Here is a 15,739-nt window from a genome sequence, read left to right as displayed (position 1 = left end):
ACGTGCAACATTCTACTTGGAGCCAAAAGGGGGAAAAAAATAAAACAGAATACCCAGCTCCATACACACTGTCTTCTTAACTATCTAGGAAGCCCTTGCAAAACCAGCAGTATCATTTTATTTGTAAATTTTACAGTGATTTCAGAACCAGGGATTTTCAAACAGCTTTAGCTTGAGCTTTGCCTTTACCCTCTAAGGCTGCAGCCTCACGGCACAGAGCAGAAATGACAGCACGACCTCGGTGCAGAGATAACGGGTGGCTCCGGCTCACCCTGCAGCCTCCACTCTGCAAAAACTCAACCCTGCACTGGTAACTTTGGTCGGGCTGCATCGAGTTAGGAGCACACGTGAGCACGTCCAGGCGTTAGGTGCAACCTGGCAGGCCCAGCGGAGCATCCCCCCGAGCAGCAGGGAGCCCGACTGACCCTTCACGGCAGCTCGGCCACCCATCGCACGCTGCCGCCGCTGTCTCTCTGGACAGAGAACTACAAAGAAAACGTGGATGGAGCGGGAGCTGACACCAGACCAAACCCCAAAGGGATGCTCTCACGACTTTGCAAACAACAGGCCCTTGCAGGAGGAATAATAAGCGCCACTTCATCATGAAAAAAACATTTGCTGAGCCATGGTTCAGCATGGTTCAGGAGATGCTGGCGTTTTCAAAGCATCAGGTGGTGTCAAGGTTTGCGTGCCCAGGGGCTTGGGCAAGCATCAACCTCTGGTCTCTAACTGCAACCTGGGAACATGGAATAACCTCCTCCCCCCCCGTCCCATACCAGCACGGACACCAGTTGAGCATCAAGCTGTGAAGTTTAAATCCTGATTTCAAGCCTCCCTAAAAAGTTATATCCAAACGGCTTCTGGACACAAAATTTGGACCTATACATGCCACATCTGAAATTGGGGCTGCTCGCCTTACGTGAACCTCTAACGCACATGAAAATCACAACAGCAACCACAGGAAGGAAAACAGGTTATCCAAAAGCATTTTCAACACTTCCCACAAAAACAAACAGCAGGTTAGGACTCAAAAACATGATGTTTTTAGTTTTTAAACTAGCATTTGCACCAAATTCCATAGATAAGACAAACAGCCCAAAGACGTGACATGCCCTTGCCGGGCTGGGGACCCGAGCGCTGCTGCTCAGAGGTAGGCTGCAGAGCCCCACGCTCAGACCAGCTACCGAGGAGGAAAGGACAGAGGTGGTGGGGAAGAGTTTGACTTTTAAATTTCAATTGATCTGATGTTTTTATAGGAGATCCGTTCAGCTTCCGCTGCTTCCCAATTTGCAGGCTACGAGCGGAGTGCTGCGCTCCCGCAGGGCTCCAACCCCACTGGGATGTTCTGCTCACACGAGAGGTGTCTGTTCACAAAAACCAGCTTGCAGAGGGTAAATCCAAGTCCTTTGTTTACTGACACACGGGGAACTGGCTTGGAGTCCCAATTTTTTAGCCCAGCCATCCCCTTTTTACACTGGCCCAGCCTTCTCTGAGTCTCAGTTTAGGAGGGAACAAGAGGTCCATGAATTAACATTGTCTGTGCCCTATCAGGTGAAGGCCTGAGGAAAAACAAATCAGGAAAAAAATAAACATAAAACAAAATCAAAAGCAGGTTGATTTCTCATGAAAGGGGCTGCACCACCAGGTTGTTCTACGGCTTGAGATTGAGATGAGATGGTAGCGAAGCAGGCGAAGTAAAGGCGGACACGTCACACAGCAACACAGCAGGAGAAGGTGGAGAGCAACAAGACCTGGAAGAAAACAAGGCTGGAAAATGAATGAACAGAAAAGGAAATTATATATCTACACCTACATACAAAACAAAATCAAAATCATCCCAGTAATTTGTCATTGAAGAGGGGAAAAAAAAATCATTGCAACCAAATCACAGCCCCAAGGGTTAATATCATTTGGATTACAGGAAAGAATCGTTTTCCCCAGTAACTAAACATTTCAGAGAAGTTATGGCTAGCGATGTCGGGGAGGGGGGACAGGGAGGGGGAGGCTTCTCCCCACAACGCTCAGGGCAGGACCGGCCCCGTCGAACATCAGCTCTGCGTGGACAGAAGTAACGCTCCGGACAGGAAGGCATGAAGCATTTTAAAAGCTGCGGTGCCATTTCGCGCTTTCTAGACTACAAAGCCGGTGCCGAGGAGGTCCCCGCACCAGCCCCGAGCTGCAGGCTTGGGCTGGTGGGCGCAGGGGTGCGTGCAGGGGGGAGCAGAGCTATAAAAGCCAGCCAGAGCTACCGTTAAAGCAGTTTTCTTTGATTGGAAGAAAGGGCTTATTCTTACTGGATTCATTCATTCTTGAGCAGCAAGACAGACAGCGAGTGTTGGAAAAAGGAAGAGCAATTTCCCCCAAAGATACACACACACGAAGAGGATAGTTTTAAAAGAACAACCTACGCGTGGGAGAGCGTTCAACATCGGGGTCTCGCCAGCGCAATCAGAGCACCGATTCAATCGGAAAAGCCGCGTTTTTAGGGGCTGCTGCCCTCGACAGCGGGCACGGCACGGCTCGACCCTTCTCGCAGCCGGCGCTCCCGGTCCTGCCCGGCGGGAGGGCAGCGGAGCGGGCGCGCGGCCCCGGCCTGCAGCGGGCCGGCGGAGGGAACTCGCACGCCGAAACGCCGAGCCCCGTCTCCTCCTCACAAACGGCCCTGCTTCCCCACTGCTGCTGGTTCCTGCCTGAGAAGGGACCGAGGACTCAGACAGCCGAACGCGGCGCGGAACAGAGGTCGGGTGTAAGCGGTCAGCAAGCCCATCTGCAAGCGCAGCTCTGCACACGAGTCACCGAGGATCTCCCGACGTAAGGGAACAGGACAGAAAGCCTGAAAACAGCTTCACCTGGAGTTAAGATTACAGGTGTGCTAGTCCGGTTGGACCACCAGATGTTTGATTTAATCCTCTCCTATCTGCAGCTCTGCCACTCATGCAATGATTTACGGTGGGTTAGCAAAAACGGGAGAAAGGGCTGAAAACAGCAAAGGAATCAAAGCGAGTTAGTTTGGTTGCACTGACAGATGAAAGGCAAATCTGAACGATGCCTGCTTGGTGTCTCTGGGGTTTGCATGTGCGCAAATGGTTTCAGGCAAGCGCTCCCGGACTTGTTAGTAGGTTACTGAGAAGGATTATTAGAAACGGTGTTAAACCCAGGGGGAGAAGTTGACCCTGCAGCATGGAAGCGAGTTATTATATTTGCTCAACCTCAAAGAGCACGGTCTGCATTTGGAGAAAAAAATGGAAAGAATATGTGGACTAAGTAAACTCAAATTTAAAAAGCAGCCAAGCCAAGCTGAGCAGGGTTTCAGTGAATGTTAATTCTCTGGTATGATGCTAAACCATCTCCCCATCGCCAGCCAAGTCCACCTGAGTGCCGAGAACAGAGGTCCCTTGGCTCCAGGAGACATAACCTCTCCTTCCCACACAACCCAGCTCATCTCAGCACGGGCCAATTTGCAGATTGCTGGAGGAGAAAACAAATGAGCAAGTCCCTAAATCGAGCAGCCCGAGCTGTCCCTGCTGAGAGCTCGCTCCCCCAGAGCGACAGGCTGCAACCCCAGGCCAAGCCCGAACAAGCCCTTCTGCAGGCAGGGACCCCCCTTTCCCCGCTCTCTGCCGTAATGCCGCCTCGAAGCACCGCTTCCCCGTGCTGGACGAGGCTCAGCCCCGCCGGTGGCAAGAAGACACCGGGCTCCGGCCTCCCTCCTCAGCCCCGAAGCAGCAGCGATTCCCACTCACCGGACCGCTCTTCGGAAACGCTCGCCCCCAGCCCTAACGCCTGCTGGCGCGGCAGAAGGAAGCCGCCCTGTAAAATCCGCAGCCGCTTTCTCTACCCGCCTCGTCAGCAGGTCGGAGCCCCCCAGGTAGCACTGGCATCCTGCGTTTCCCTCAAGCTCCAGCCGGAGGCTTGTGGGTTCCCCTCCGTTTACGGCTGCTTGGCCCTGGGTGCCCGGCGTACCGCCAGCCCTCCACCCCCCCTCCAGAGCCGCTCCGCTGGGCACGGGTAAAATCCCGAACGCAACAGCTCCGGGGCTCGGCCGGCCCGAGCGAGCCCCCTTTGCGCTGCGGGCAGAAGCCAAATCCCTTTTCCGCTGGGCCAGACAACCCCCTCCCTGCCCCCGGCAGACCTGGATGGGCAGCGGGGCCTGGGGCAGATGAGCGCTGCTCTCTGGGTGTCAAGCAGAGCCTGGCGTGGCCGGGTATTCCTCAAAGCAGGCCCTGAGATGGCACTGCACGAGGCCGGTTAGTACAGAAAATAGGAAAAGACGTTTCCAGCAACCTCAGACTCGACCCGCTGCGTTCAGGCCCATGCTGAACCGGGGGCGCTGGGGAGCAGAACAACGACACGTATTTGCTCCCCTTCCTCGAGTAATACTGCTCGGATAAAGGCTCTGAGCTGACATAGGAGAATATTTGCCAAAATAGATGCAGCAATAAAACCCTGTCAAATAGCCTCAAGAGCCCAACTAGCAAAGGGGTGGGGAAAAACAGACTTTCCCCTGGGAAAAGGCACCTGCCGGGGGAATGAGCGGTGCTGAAATTATAAAGGACTGCACGTGGCAGCAGCTTCTTCTCCTGCGTGTAAATCCCTGCTCCTCTCTGCCCCCCTTGCTGCCCTTGGCTGGCCCAGGCTAGCCCAGCCAGCAGCACATCACTGCTCGCCTCCAGCGTGCTGGATCCCAAAGCTGCCCTGCACCTCCAGCGCACATCACACTGGACCAGAGCAAAGAGCTTCCAGCACAGGGAGAAGGTGCCATTCTCTAGCCCTGGCAAAACATGCTGGCAGGGGTGGCCCGTGCAAGCAAACCCCAGCAGCAGCATGATCAGACCTATGCTTGGGCCAATATGCTACAAGTTCTACTCATAAATCATGACTTGAGAGCCTTTCTGCAGCCGGCTTCTGCAGACAGGGTTGCCAGGAGACCAGCGTGGCATCCTTCTCGTCTGGCCCAGAGAGGACCGAATTCCCAAGGCAAAGAGAAAGCCAACTCCATCTTCTGCTCCTTTATCCTCCCCTCGTGCCAAACGGCAGCACTTAATCTGCCAGGCAGGGCCAGGTTAGACAGACCTAAGGATCCACCTGCCTATCCACAGCATCGGCGCAAAGCTGCGTCATGTTTCCCAGCTCGGCTCTGGGCTTTCGGCGTGAGAAAGCCAGTCCTTTAGGGGCTGTGAAGAAATGAACCAGAAGCACTTGCTGAAATCATGCTAGAGAGAACATGCCCAGAGGAAAATACGGGCAAGAAATTCAGAATGGCAGATAGCCCTCTTGCCCGGGGCCTGTCTCCTGGTTTGCTCCACTGTCCTCATCACACAAATGCGTCCCTCCCAGGGCAAGTCAAGCCCATCCTTTGCCTCACCCAGGGAAAGCCAAGCATGCTTGTGCTTCATGCACGCATGCATGCAGATGCCCTCCCCGCCCTCCTGCCCCCCGGCCTCCTGCACGCTAAGCTGTTTTGCAGCCCGCTGTGCTCTGCCTCGCCAGTGCACCCGGCTCTCCTCTCCCAGATTAAGGCTGTGACATTTTGAAACCTCTCTCAGCTCATTAAGCAGTTGCGTAACAGCCTCGGCTCTAACACCATTTAGAGAACTAACCTAATTAATGGTGCCAGCTGCCTCCATGTGCTGGAAGGAGCAGGGGGAAGGTGGTCTGGCTTGCAAATAGAGCAGCTGAACTTCACCCGCCAAGTGTCTCGGCTGGCTGCCTTCAAAACAGTCTCAGGCAGGGTAACATTTGCCTCCTAGTGTTACTAAGGATGTGTCGCTGCCTAGCTGGTGTGCACAGACCTTCCAGTTACCCTTAAACCCAGGCGCACTGGAATGCAAGGGAGGGCTGAACAAACTGGACTGGCCTCAGGCTCGGTCCTGCTTTGGGCAACCTGATGCCTTCAAACCCACCCGTGGAGGGAGCGGGACATCCCGGCAGAGCTGCAGCACAACGCGGCGTCACCCGAGCTACGGAGAGCCAACCACTCGCCGCCGGCCGCGGTGCCACCCGAGCTGCGCAGAGCACCACCGCTCGCCTACGGCCGTGTTGCAATCCCCAACACGAGCGGCTGCTACGTGCTCAGGCCGAGGGAGGCTACACCTCCTGCGCCCTGCAAACATCGCCTCCTCCATCCGGTGCTGCAGCAGGGAGGACTGGACCAAACCTGCGTGAAGTTGCAAGCATGCAAGAAAGAGATTAGCCACTCATCCCTTACCTTCTCTCATTGCCAAAGAGCCGGGCCACTTCTTCTCTCCCAGGGCTACGTGCCCGGGTTCTCCGCTCTAGCCGTTTCCTCTCCACCTGGAAGGCCTCACGATTACTGATCCTAATGGCCTTGGGAACGTCGGCCAGGGTGGTGTACTGCCGGCTGGCTTTAAAAGAAAGGGGACGCCCCGATTTTTCAGCTCCCCTTGCTATATCTCTGCTGTTGGAGTCCTTGTGCATGGGGCAACTGTTCTTCGAATCCAAGGAGTTCAGAGAGAAGCTGTGAATCATTCGGTCGCCTGATCGGGTACCTGGGGAAGGAAAGGGCTGGGCATGCTCCTGCGAGGGCGATTTGGGATAACTGTACCTGTTGTTTGGGGTGCTGGGGCTGGGAGGGCTCGGTGGGGGCGGCAACTGCTGTTCTTCCAGCTTCGAGTCTTGCTTGGTCTTCTCCAAGGAAAAGTAACCACTCTCGACACGTGTCTTCCGCCCACAGTCTATCCGGTCTCCGTTCATGGAGCTCTCATCTAAGGGACAGAAAATTCAGCAGGTCCAAGTTCTGCCGTTTGGTAAGATACAAACAAACAAATAAAACCTCAATTCCAGTATGGAACAGCATAAGAAAGAGAGCAGAGACACTGCCTGGAGCCCAACTCCAACTTCCACTTTCATTTGGCAGACAGACAGCCTTTGTGTCGCCATGGCCCTCCATCTTCAAGGCCCATTCAAAAGGTGAGACGATTTGCGGGGAGCTGGGGAGCCCAGTCGGCACCGAAGTTGCTGACCAGCTCCTTGGTGGCTATACCCACGTAGGTAACGACGCAGACATGGACAGCATTGGAGATCAAGTCACCAGTTGGACGCAGTGGAGAGTGAAAAGGCTGGTGACTGCAGCAGAAATGTTCTTGGCTGGTGGAAGCGTTGCTAACAAGCTGCCGCGAGGTGCCCAGCTAGCGCTCACATCTGCTTGAGAGCTGCTCCACGGGAAGAAGGCCAAAGCAGCCTCCTCCTCTTCCTCAGGGTGGAAGAAGACAGTGACCTAACCTCCAGGGAGTCTGCAAGAAGAGACACACTGCACAAGCGGATAGCAGTGTCTTTTTCTGGCATAAAAGAGGAGGTTTCTAAAGACCATCTGCATCAATGTATATTGGAAGCAAGATCCGCGGTTCAGCCAGCAAACACCAATGCCTTTCCTAATCATAAGTGCAATCAGTTTTCAGGTTGTCTGATTCCAGGAAAGTGCAGGGCGGGAGAAGGGAAGGGGAGGACGGAAGGTGTGCTGACAGCTGGAGGAAGCTTGGATCCATCAAAAGCTCCTCAGGCCCTTCCTGCCAGGAGCACGGGGGGTAGGTGGAGGCTTCACTGGGACATAGGCGCTTTACGATGAACGGAAAAGATCTGTTGTGCTTCCTGTTGCCAGAGCACACTCCTGCGATCCAGCACTAGGAAAAGAGCAGTCCACAGGAGTGACGGGTCACCATCACTCTCCGCAAGAAGCAATTCTCAGCTCGCACCAATGCAGCACCGGGCAAGTCAGTCTTCCCATGGAAGGAAACCTCCAAACGACCCCGAGAAATGAGCTGCCCTCAGGCACTGCTGCTCTCAAATGCCTGTGCCCATGTCTGGGCATGGGGAAGGAGCTGAGCTGACCCGTGGGGAGGAGGACGGGACGGAGCACTCGTCAGGACGCAGGTCCAGGAGGGACCTTGCCAGCCCGTAACAGCAACCGCACTTACGCTGTCTCCCATTAAAAAGCCGGTGAAAGGGGTGAATTCTAGCACTTTTCACTTGCATATTTTTTTTGTTTCGAAGAAACCAAGTAGACTGTATATAAGCGGGGAAATCACGCTATTTGCTTTGGGGACATTTCAGTGTCTTCCCTAGCCCCAGCTGTGCCCCACAGCGTCAGGGGGCGAAACCCTACGGATGCACCCAAGCCCGCTGGCTAGCACCAGGAGAGCGCGGGGGAAAGCAGCCCCCTTAGCTGCGCGCTCGGCTCGCGCAGATATAGGAAACGGACTCGGCGTGTCTGCCCTTCCCGGCACTTATCCACAGGGAACGCAGCCCAGGGCAGGGAAAAAAAGCCCCGTCCCCCTATTGTTTCCCGGAGAACAATGCGGCAGCCCCAGGCGCCTTCCACGGGCTAATCAGGGAGACAAATATAAACAGTTATCCTGATACGGGGACAGGATGAGGAAGCGGCGCACGGGGCTTGGCAATCCCGATAGCCGGGCCAAGCGGAGCGCCGGCCCCACAGCACCCTCCGGGCTGGCTGCAGGGGGACAGGCACCGCTCTGGGACGTTGCAAAAAGCTTTTTCCTCCCTCCTGAAAGGAGAGAAGGGCGAAATCCCTTCCTGAATTTCAGCTCGTAAGGCCACGGCAACACCACACCTTTCAGCGCTGTCATGCGTGGGGAAGCGCAGCAGAAGGCCCTGAGGGACGCGGGCTGGCAGACGTGCTTCCTCCTCGTCACTCTTGACAGGTTTCTGTGCCTCTTTCAGGATGCAATTTAATATTATAACTACGGTAACTTATGGCTGGCTGCTCTCCAATGGCCCAGCTCTCGCAGCCGTTCCTCGTAGGGCAGGTGCTCCAGCCCTCTGACCATCTTCGTAGCCCTACGCTGGACTCTCTCCAGTAGCTCCATGTCTCTCTTGTACTGGGGAGCCCAGAACTGGACACACCACTCGAGATGAGGCCTCCCCAGGGCTGAGTAGAGGGGCAGGATCACCTCCCTCGAGCTGCTGGCAACACTCTTTCTAATCACCCCAGGAGACCATTGGCCTTCCTGGCCACAAGGGCATGTTGCTGGCTCATGGTTGACCTGTCATCCACCAGCACTCCCAGGTCCTTCTCCGCAGAGCTGCTCTCCAGAAGGTCAGTCCCCAGCTTGTACTGGTGCCTAGGGTTATTTCTCCCTAGGTGCAGGACCCTGCACTTGCCCTTGTTGAACCTCACGAGGTTCCTCTCCGCCCAGCTCTCCAGCCTGTCCAGGTCTCTCTGAAAGGCAGCACAGCCCTCAGGTGTGTCAGCCACTCCTCCCAGCTTGGGATCATCAGCAAACTTGCTGAGGAGGCACTCTGTCCCCTCATCCAGGTCACTGATGAGTAAGTTGAACAAAGCTAGACCCAGTACTGACCCTTGGGAGACACCACCAGCTGCAGGCCTTTGTTTAGCTTCAGGCAGAGCAAGCTCACGCAAGCACGGCGGAGCCGTATCTGCCCTTCTCCTGGGTAATAAATCAGCTCCCATGTCACGAGAACACGTCCTCTGGGCAGCGCTGCTGGTAAAACCCTGCTTGGGAAGCACCTTCCACTTCCAGGTCCCAGGGCGCTACGCAACCGCTGCCCCGCCGCCTCCACACGCGGCACCAGCGTGGTGGAGCCATCTTCTCAGGGGCAAACGGAGGCCTCTGGGCCGACCTGGCGCATCCCGCCTCGTGGGGCGGTTGCAAAGCGGGTCGGCGGGAGCTGTGTCGCGGTGCTGAGCTCCCCGCAGCGTCAGGCCCACCGAGTCCTGCGCTCTAGCTCGAGGACGCGAGAACGAGCGGGTTTCCCTGCCCGGTGGCCGTGCGGCACCTTTCACCCTTACCTTCTTTGCCGTCCAGCGCGGGTTCCTTCAGGGAGCTGCCCGCCGCTGCCTGGCTCTGCACCGGGCTCGGAGCTGGGCTGAGGCCGCTGCCCCCGTCTGCTTGGTCTTTGCCCCTCATTTCCTCCTGCCAAAGCGTGGACTTGGTGGCAGGGACCTTCTCCGCGCTGGGGATGCTGCTGCTGGTCACGGCCATCTTAGCAGGACCAGGCTCCTAAGAGAGGAGGGGAGCAGGGGCGTTAGCGGAGACTCTCTGCCCGCTCCGACCCTGCCCACCACCCCGCGCCGGCACCGCCGTCCCGAGGGGCAGAGCTCGCGGGTGGAAACCCGCCGCCGGGCCGGCGCGGCGGAGATTCGGGACCACCTTAGCCACGGGGGCCGGCGCCGCGGCTCTCCGGCACTGCTCGCTCCCACGCGGCGGCGCGGCCGGTCCCTGCCTCCGGGCAGCCTCAGCTGCAAATCCGCCTTCTTTCTGCGGCGCAGCAGCCCCGCGGGACTCACGGCAGGTCTCCGCCACGTCGCCCGCCCCCCGGCACCCCTCGCCGCCGCCCGCGAAGCGCCCCGGCCAAGCTCCCCAAGCTCCAAGCTTCGCGCGGAGCCGAGGGCGCTTTATGTTATTTTAAAACAATACCCATCATTTTAAACGCATCGCTAGCTACGACGAGCTCTGGAAAAAAATCAGAAAACAACGCCGTTTTCGTGGCTACGTTTGCACCGGCGCAGGCTGGCTGCCGGCTCCGGCTGCCGCAGAGGCAGCCCAGGTTCGGCGCGCGCCCGGGAAGAGGCAGCAGCTTTCCCAACCGCTTTAGGGTTTGGCTTCCCTCATTAGCAGCTGTTTTGCTGTTGTCATATTAAGCTTCTGCATTAGCAGAAAATTTTCCTTAAAGCCACCAATAAATCAAAGACAATTAACTCCCCCCGTAGTCCCCGGACTGTGGGAAACCCTCCTAGTCACTGGCACCCTTCCGACGCCCGGCGGGGAAGCGCCGGCTGCCAACGCGCGCTCCCCGGCGCGGACCCCGCGCAGGGGCATCGCCGCTCCGCTCGCGCTGATCGCTGCCGCCCCGGCGCCGGGCGCGGAGGAGACGGGGAAAAGCGAAGGGAGCTGAAAACGGCCCCTTCCAACGCCCCGGGACTGCTCAGCTCCTTGCTGCCACGGGGAGGAAGGGAGGACCGAAAAACTACCTAAGAGTGAGAAAAAGGAGAAACGCCCTCTTTTTTTTTTTTTTTCCTTGCTTTTTTCAAATCGCAAGGGCGTCCATCCCCGCCCCGAGCGGCTCTCGGGCGCGAGCCGGTGCCGGGCGAGAGGGCGGCCGCCTTCAGAAAAGGAACGAGGCTCGCTCCGCCGGCGGGCAGAGCGCGGCCCGAAGAGGCGGCCAGGCTCAAGGGAAGCCGTTTCGCCGGGGGCGATCCGGTGCCGGCAGGGCCGGGGTGCGGAGGGTCCCCGGCGGCCGCTGCCGCTTCCCTTTTTTGGTGCTCAGGAGTGCGGATCCTGTACGCTTTCCAAGAAGTTGCCGTGGCGATGAAAAGCATCCCAGAATGAGGTTTTTCTGGCTCCGTGCCCCTCTCTGCTCCACCACCAGCTCCGGCCCCCCCGGCTCCCGAACGCCGCGCGGGGCTCCACGCTCCCCGCCGTCCCTCCCCGCCGTCCCGGGGCCGCTCCGGCTTCCCAGCGCCGGAGAAGGGGGCCGGGCTTGAGGCCGGGCGACTCCCGTACCGTGCCGGGTCTCAGCCACGGAGCGAGGAGGTGCCTCCTCGGAGCGTCGCCGGAGCCACAGCGCTCGCGGGGCCGTCGCCGGCCCGAGCCTTTGGCAGGAGGGGGCTCGGGAGACTTGCACCAAACCTGGACAGTGATGCTCTTCCCCCATTTTTTTTTTTTTCCCTGCTGTCCGGAGGCTCTCAGCGTAGCCAACGTGACCCGGATGAACGCCGCGCGAAAACCCGGCCGCGGCCCTCCTCGCGCCCGGCCAACCCTCCGCCACGGGGTGACCCGGGGGAAACCCAGCAGTCGCCCTCAAGGAGAAGCCGCGGGGCTGAGGGAGCCCCGGCGCCGCTCGCCGAGGCCGGGCCGCCCCGGGGACGCGGCCCGTTCTCAGCCCCGGAGCCAGACGAACGCGGTCTCGGGGTCAAATTCCAAATCCGCGGGATTCTCCCCCACTCCGGCCACGTGGGAGCCTGGCAGGAACGAGTGAGTCACGGCCGGCCCCGGCTTTTACCATTTATAGTCAAAACGAGCGCGAAGCCCTCGCCGGTCCCCGGAGAGCACAGCTCCAGTCCCGCAGCTCCCAGCCCAGCCCCGGCCTTCAGCATTTTCCTTTCATTCCCATTATCTCCGGGATCATCTCAAACGGGGTAACCGGAGCCCTACGCAATTTCAGCATGTTTCTGCCCAAAAGGCTCAGGAACGGCCCGGAACCCCTTGCCCGTCTTCGCAGACCCCGTCGCGTGCTGCGCACCCTCCCCACGGCCCGGGGGAGACCGTCTGGGGTGCCAGGTCCGCTGCTGCGAGAGCCCGTGTCGCACCACTGATGCCATTTTGCAGCGGGGGCAGAGGACGGCGGCTGGAGAGCGAAACACGCTGGCACGCGGCTCCGTTACGTGCCCTGCTCAGCCTACGCCCTTGGTCGCACACCTTCACCAGCCTCATCGCTGCTGCCTGCAAACCCCGTCCCACACAGCCCGCCTGGAGAGGGAACGGGATTAGACGGAAAGGGGGACCAGGAGAGACCCATCTGTGCCGCGAGCAACTCCAAGAGAGCCCAGATGGGAAAGGGTGGGCAGAGGGTTCAAACGCTGCTGCTGCGGGACTTTTCAGACTAGGCTAGCAGCCAACACGGCACATGCATCCTCAAAGTCAGGGAAGGAGCAGCATGTGACCCTGGGAAGTGACATCCAGAAACTAATTCACACCATCCTTGCTACTCTGGCTCTTTTCCTTACTTTCATTCTCTGCAAATGCAGCCAGCAGCCCACGTTTCATGTCAGTCTGGCTCACGATTGGGAGAGATCTTCCCTGGGAGCTGAGCAACGCTGTGGCCCGAGGGAAAAGCAGCAGAAGGAGCCAAACTGTTCCCCTCCGGGGCCACGAGGGACTGGGCCGCGGTGTGTCACCACCCAGGGTTACCTGAGGAGTTGGGGGCTCTACCTTCCTCTTCTTCTTCTGATTCTGCTTGTTCGTCCTTGGATAGACTATCAACATCTCCAGCCACCTGTGAGCAAAGAAGAGCAAAAGGTGAGGTTTGCGTCAAAGGACAGCAAGGAGGGAAGGAGGGAGGCGATGACAGTGATGCTTGCGCCCAAGTAGGGGGTACAGACATCGCTCATGGGTGCAGATCCCAAAGCTACTTCCCTGGTAATGTGGAGACTCCTCTGATAACACCACCCTGGTAGACACAGACTCATCCCTCCTTTAGACCTCTGCCTTGCAAGCAAACCTCTCAGCTGTGCTCCAGAGATGGAGCTTGTATTGTGTGGCATTTGGGTGGCATCAGAATTTCCATTACTAACCACAGTTTTCAGGGGGTTTATAAGCTGTCATTAAAAAATCCCTCAAGCTGGAACTTGGCATGCAGAACTCAACCTCTCCAAGTTGGTTAGGGTCAACAGGGCAAATACTACTCAGTTATTGTCCCAACACTCAGCAAGGTCTCAGAGGAAAAACAACTTCTGAGGAAGGACAGGAGGGAGGAGAGACAGGGGACAGCTCCAGGGCAACCCTAGGATTGCTTCGACTCAAATGCTGCTTGCTCCAAGAGAGAGGAAGAGGCCAAGGATGACAAGGGACGGGAATCCAAGGATCCTGAAACACAGTAGAGAGCTCATCAACAGCATCCTATTGGAGCAGGCAGACCCTCCCTGGCAGGACCTTCTCTTTTCAGGGATGCTAACGCCAATGCGTTACACACAATGCATTTTTGTCTAGAAAAGGGCAGGGTGAACTTGGCATTCGGAAGTCCAGCCCTGGTACAAGTCTCTTGTTCGGTGGGTTCTCCTATGCCTTGCTGCCATGGCCTGATGAGCTGCCCAGGTAACTCTGTTACCTCAGTCAGGATCCACAGACTGCTGGGAAATTGTCGTGCTTCAGATTTTCACGTTTTTCTCTTATTGCCCCCACTTTGTATACTGCTCTTTTAAAGAGTTTTGCAATGACCACATCAAGTGGGCTTTGGTTAAGCAATAAATGCCAGAAGCATGCAATGAGTGTAAAACAAATTCTCCCCAAGCCAGGGAAATCTTCCTGTTGTGCTGCAACTGCAAATGAAACTCATCTGGCTCGGAACCAGAATGGGACTTTTTCAGGATGATTAATGCCTGCAGTCAGAAGCAAACGCACTGCTTCAAAATACGATGCCGGGCCAATGAACAATAAATCAGCCCCACCTTGCTGTGCAATGTCTCTCCCTCTCGGCACTGCTGGCAGGAGCCAGGAACAAAAGAGTGAACTGTGTGCTGGAACATGGGGGAGAAGGAGAAGCTGAGCAAGGCACAGAGGGGTGGTTTTGCCATGTTTTGGGGTGTAACAGAGCACAAAGAGGAGCCTGAGGATGGGGACGAAGGGAAGCGGCAGCACAGCAGGGCCAGGTCAGGGAAGCAGAGCTCAGCAAGAGGCCGTGGGAGGCTGCTGATTCTCTGGGAAGGAAAGGGAAAACAGGAACCTCCCGCAGAGCAGATATGAGCCCGAGACCCAGAGTGGGATGAGCCCTGGGATACGGCTCTGGTCAGCCTACAGCACAAGCACGCTCTCCCACCCCTGCCTCTGACAGGCAGGGCAAGGAAGGGAGAAGCAATCACTGAAGGCTTCTTAAATACGCAACAGCAACCATCACCCACGAGGGCAAAGGACTCAATAAAGCACCGGCGTCCCTAGGAAACGGACAAGGCACTTGCACCCTCTCCTCACCATGCCCCAAAGCAGCACACGCATCGTGAAACCAGGGGCCTGGGGGAGAACAGGACCACTCAGCTACAGCCACTACCACTTTGCTAGCTGGTTTGCTCCAAAAGATGGCCAAACACCATGCTTCCAGTGCTGTGTGAGCCTCTCCTTTGCAGGGAGAGCCTTGTGCCTTCCCAAGTGATGGTCTCCCCTTAAGAGGGTCATCAGCAAGGTCCCAAGTCCATTAAAAAGAAATGAATTGTTTGACCATGCTGGGACCCTACTGGCAGGAGCAGGCCCGTTGGTTTGAGGGTGTTGAGACTCGCTTCCAGCAAAGCCTGGTGTCCACGAGGACTGGAGGTATCATTTTACAGGCAGGATCTCCCCAGAAATGCCTCTCTCCACCAGCATCCATCAGTCCCACCTTGGCTGGAGAAGCAGAGTCGGTCACCCTGTCCCACCACCCGTCCACAGCCAGGTCCTCCACGGCACGCTCGCCTCATGCCTGCACTCATCCGAGCCAGGCGCTTGGCATCCCGGCTCTGGAAAGACAGGTCTGCCCGCCTGACGCGGCACATGCCATGGCTGAGAAGGGCGGAGGGGAAGAGGGGAATCGCCTGCATTCAGGTTTCTCAGTAGAACACTGGAGATCACAAGGAAGTTTTAATACATGAAAAGCAAACATCTGAGCCAATTCCCAAGCTCTCTGCAAGAAAATGCCTGCTTCAGCTAATATTTACTAAAATGAGAGAGTCACAACCAAAGAGAATGTTTGGAAATATAAATCACTTCAACAGGAAGAACCAAATTCTTTCGTTCCGAGGTTTGGAAGAGAGGAGAAGAGGGCACATTTCTAGAAGAACAGGAGAACCGTTTCATCCTGTTCTAGTCTCAAACGTCAACTAACTCTGAAACATTGAGCTTCCCCTTGGGATAAGATCTTTGCTCCCCAGCCTTTCCTTTCACTCAGTTCATTTGTAGCTGGGTGCTTTTCTGCTGGCGGCATCAGAGCACAGCTCAGCGGTGGAGGGGTCTGGAAGGAAGACACCCACCAAGTGCTGAAGGTGCCTGGTCCT

The 15,739-nt window shown here is 57.0% G+C and overlaps 1 protein-coding gene across 2 annotated transcripts in view; it reads right to left on the bottom strand.

The window, feature by feature from the left end:
• MPRIP (myosin phosphatase Rho interacting protein) overlaps positions 1 to 15,739 on the bottom strand; it is a 94,252-nt gene that overhangs the window by 40,172 nt on the left and 38,341 nt on the right. Inside the window, exons 5-7 of one of the 2 annotated variants that reach the window (XM_062587939.1) lie at positions 12,912 to 12,996; positions 9,791 to 10,001; positions 6,209 to 6,725 (exon numbers count right to left, since the gene is read on the bottom strand). In XM_062587939.1, coding sequence (XP_062443923.1) covers positions 6,209 to 6,725; positions 9,791 to 10,001; positions 12,912 to 12,996 — 813 coding nt within the window. The remainder of the gene's footprint in view (positions 1 to 6,208; positions 6,726 to 9,790; positions 10,002 to 12,911; positions 12,997 to 15,739) is intronic. The other variant, XM_062587938.1, reaches the window with a different exon arrangement.

This window comes from Rhea pennata, chromosome 15 (assembly GCF_028389875.1).
Source record: "Rhea pennata isolate bPtePen1 chromosome 15, bPtePen1.pri, whole genome shotgun sequence".
In the NCBI taxonomy this organism is placed as follows: Eukaryota; Metazoa; Chordata; class Aves; order Rheiformes; family Rheidae; genus Rhea; species Rhea pennata.
The sequence above is the reverse complement of the archived record's forward strand: the minus strand, read 5'-3'. Positions and strand labels throughout refer to the sequence as shown.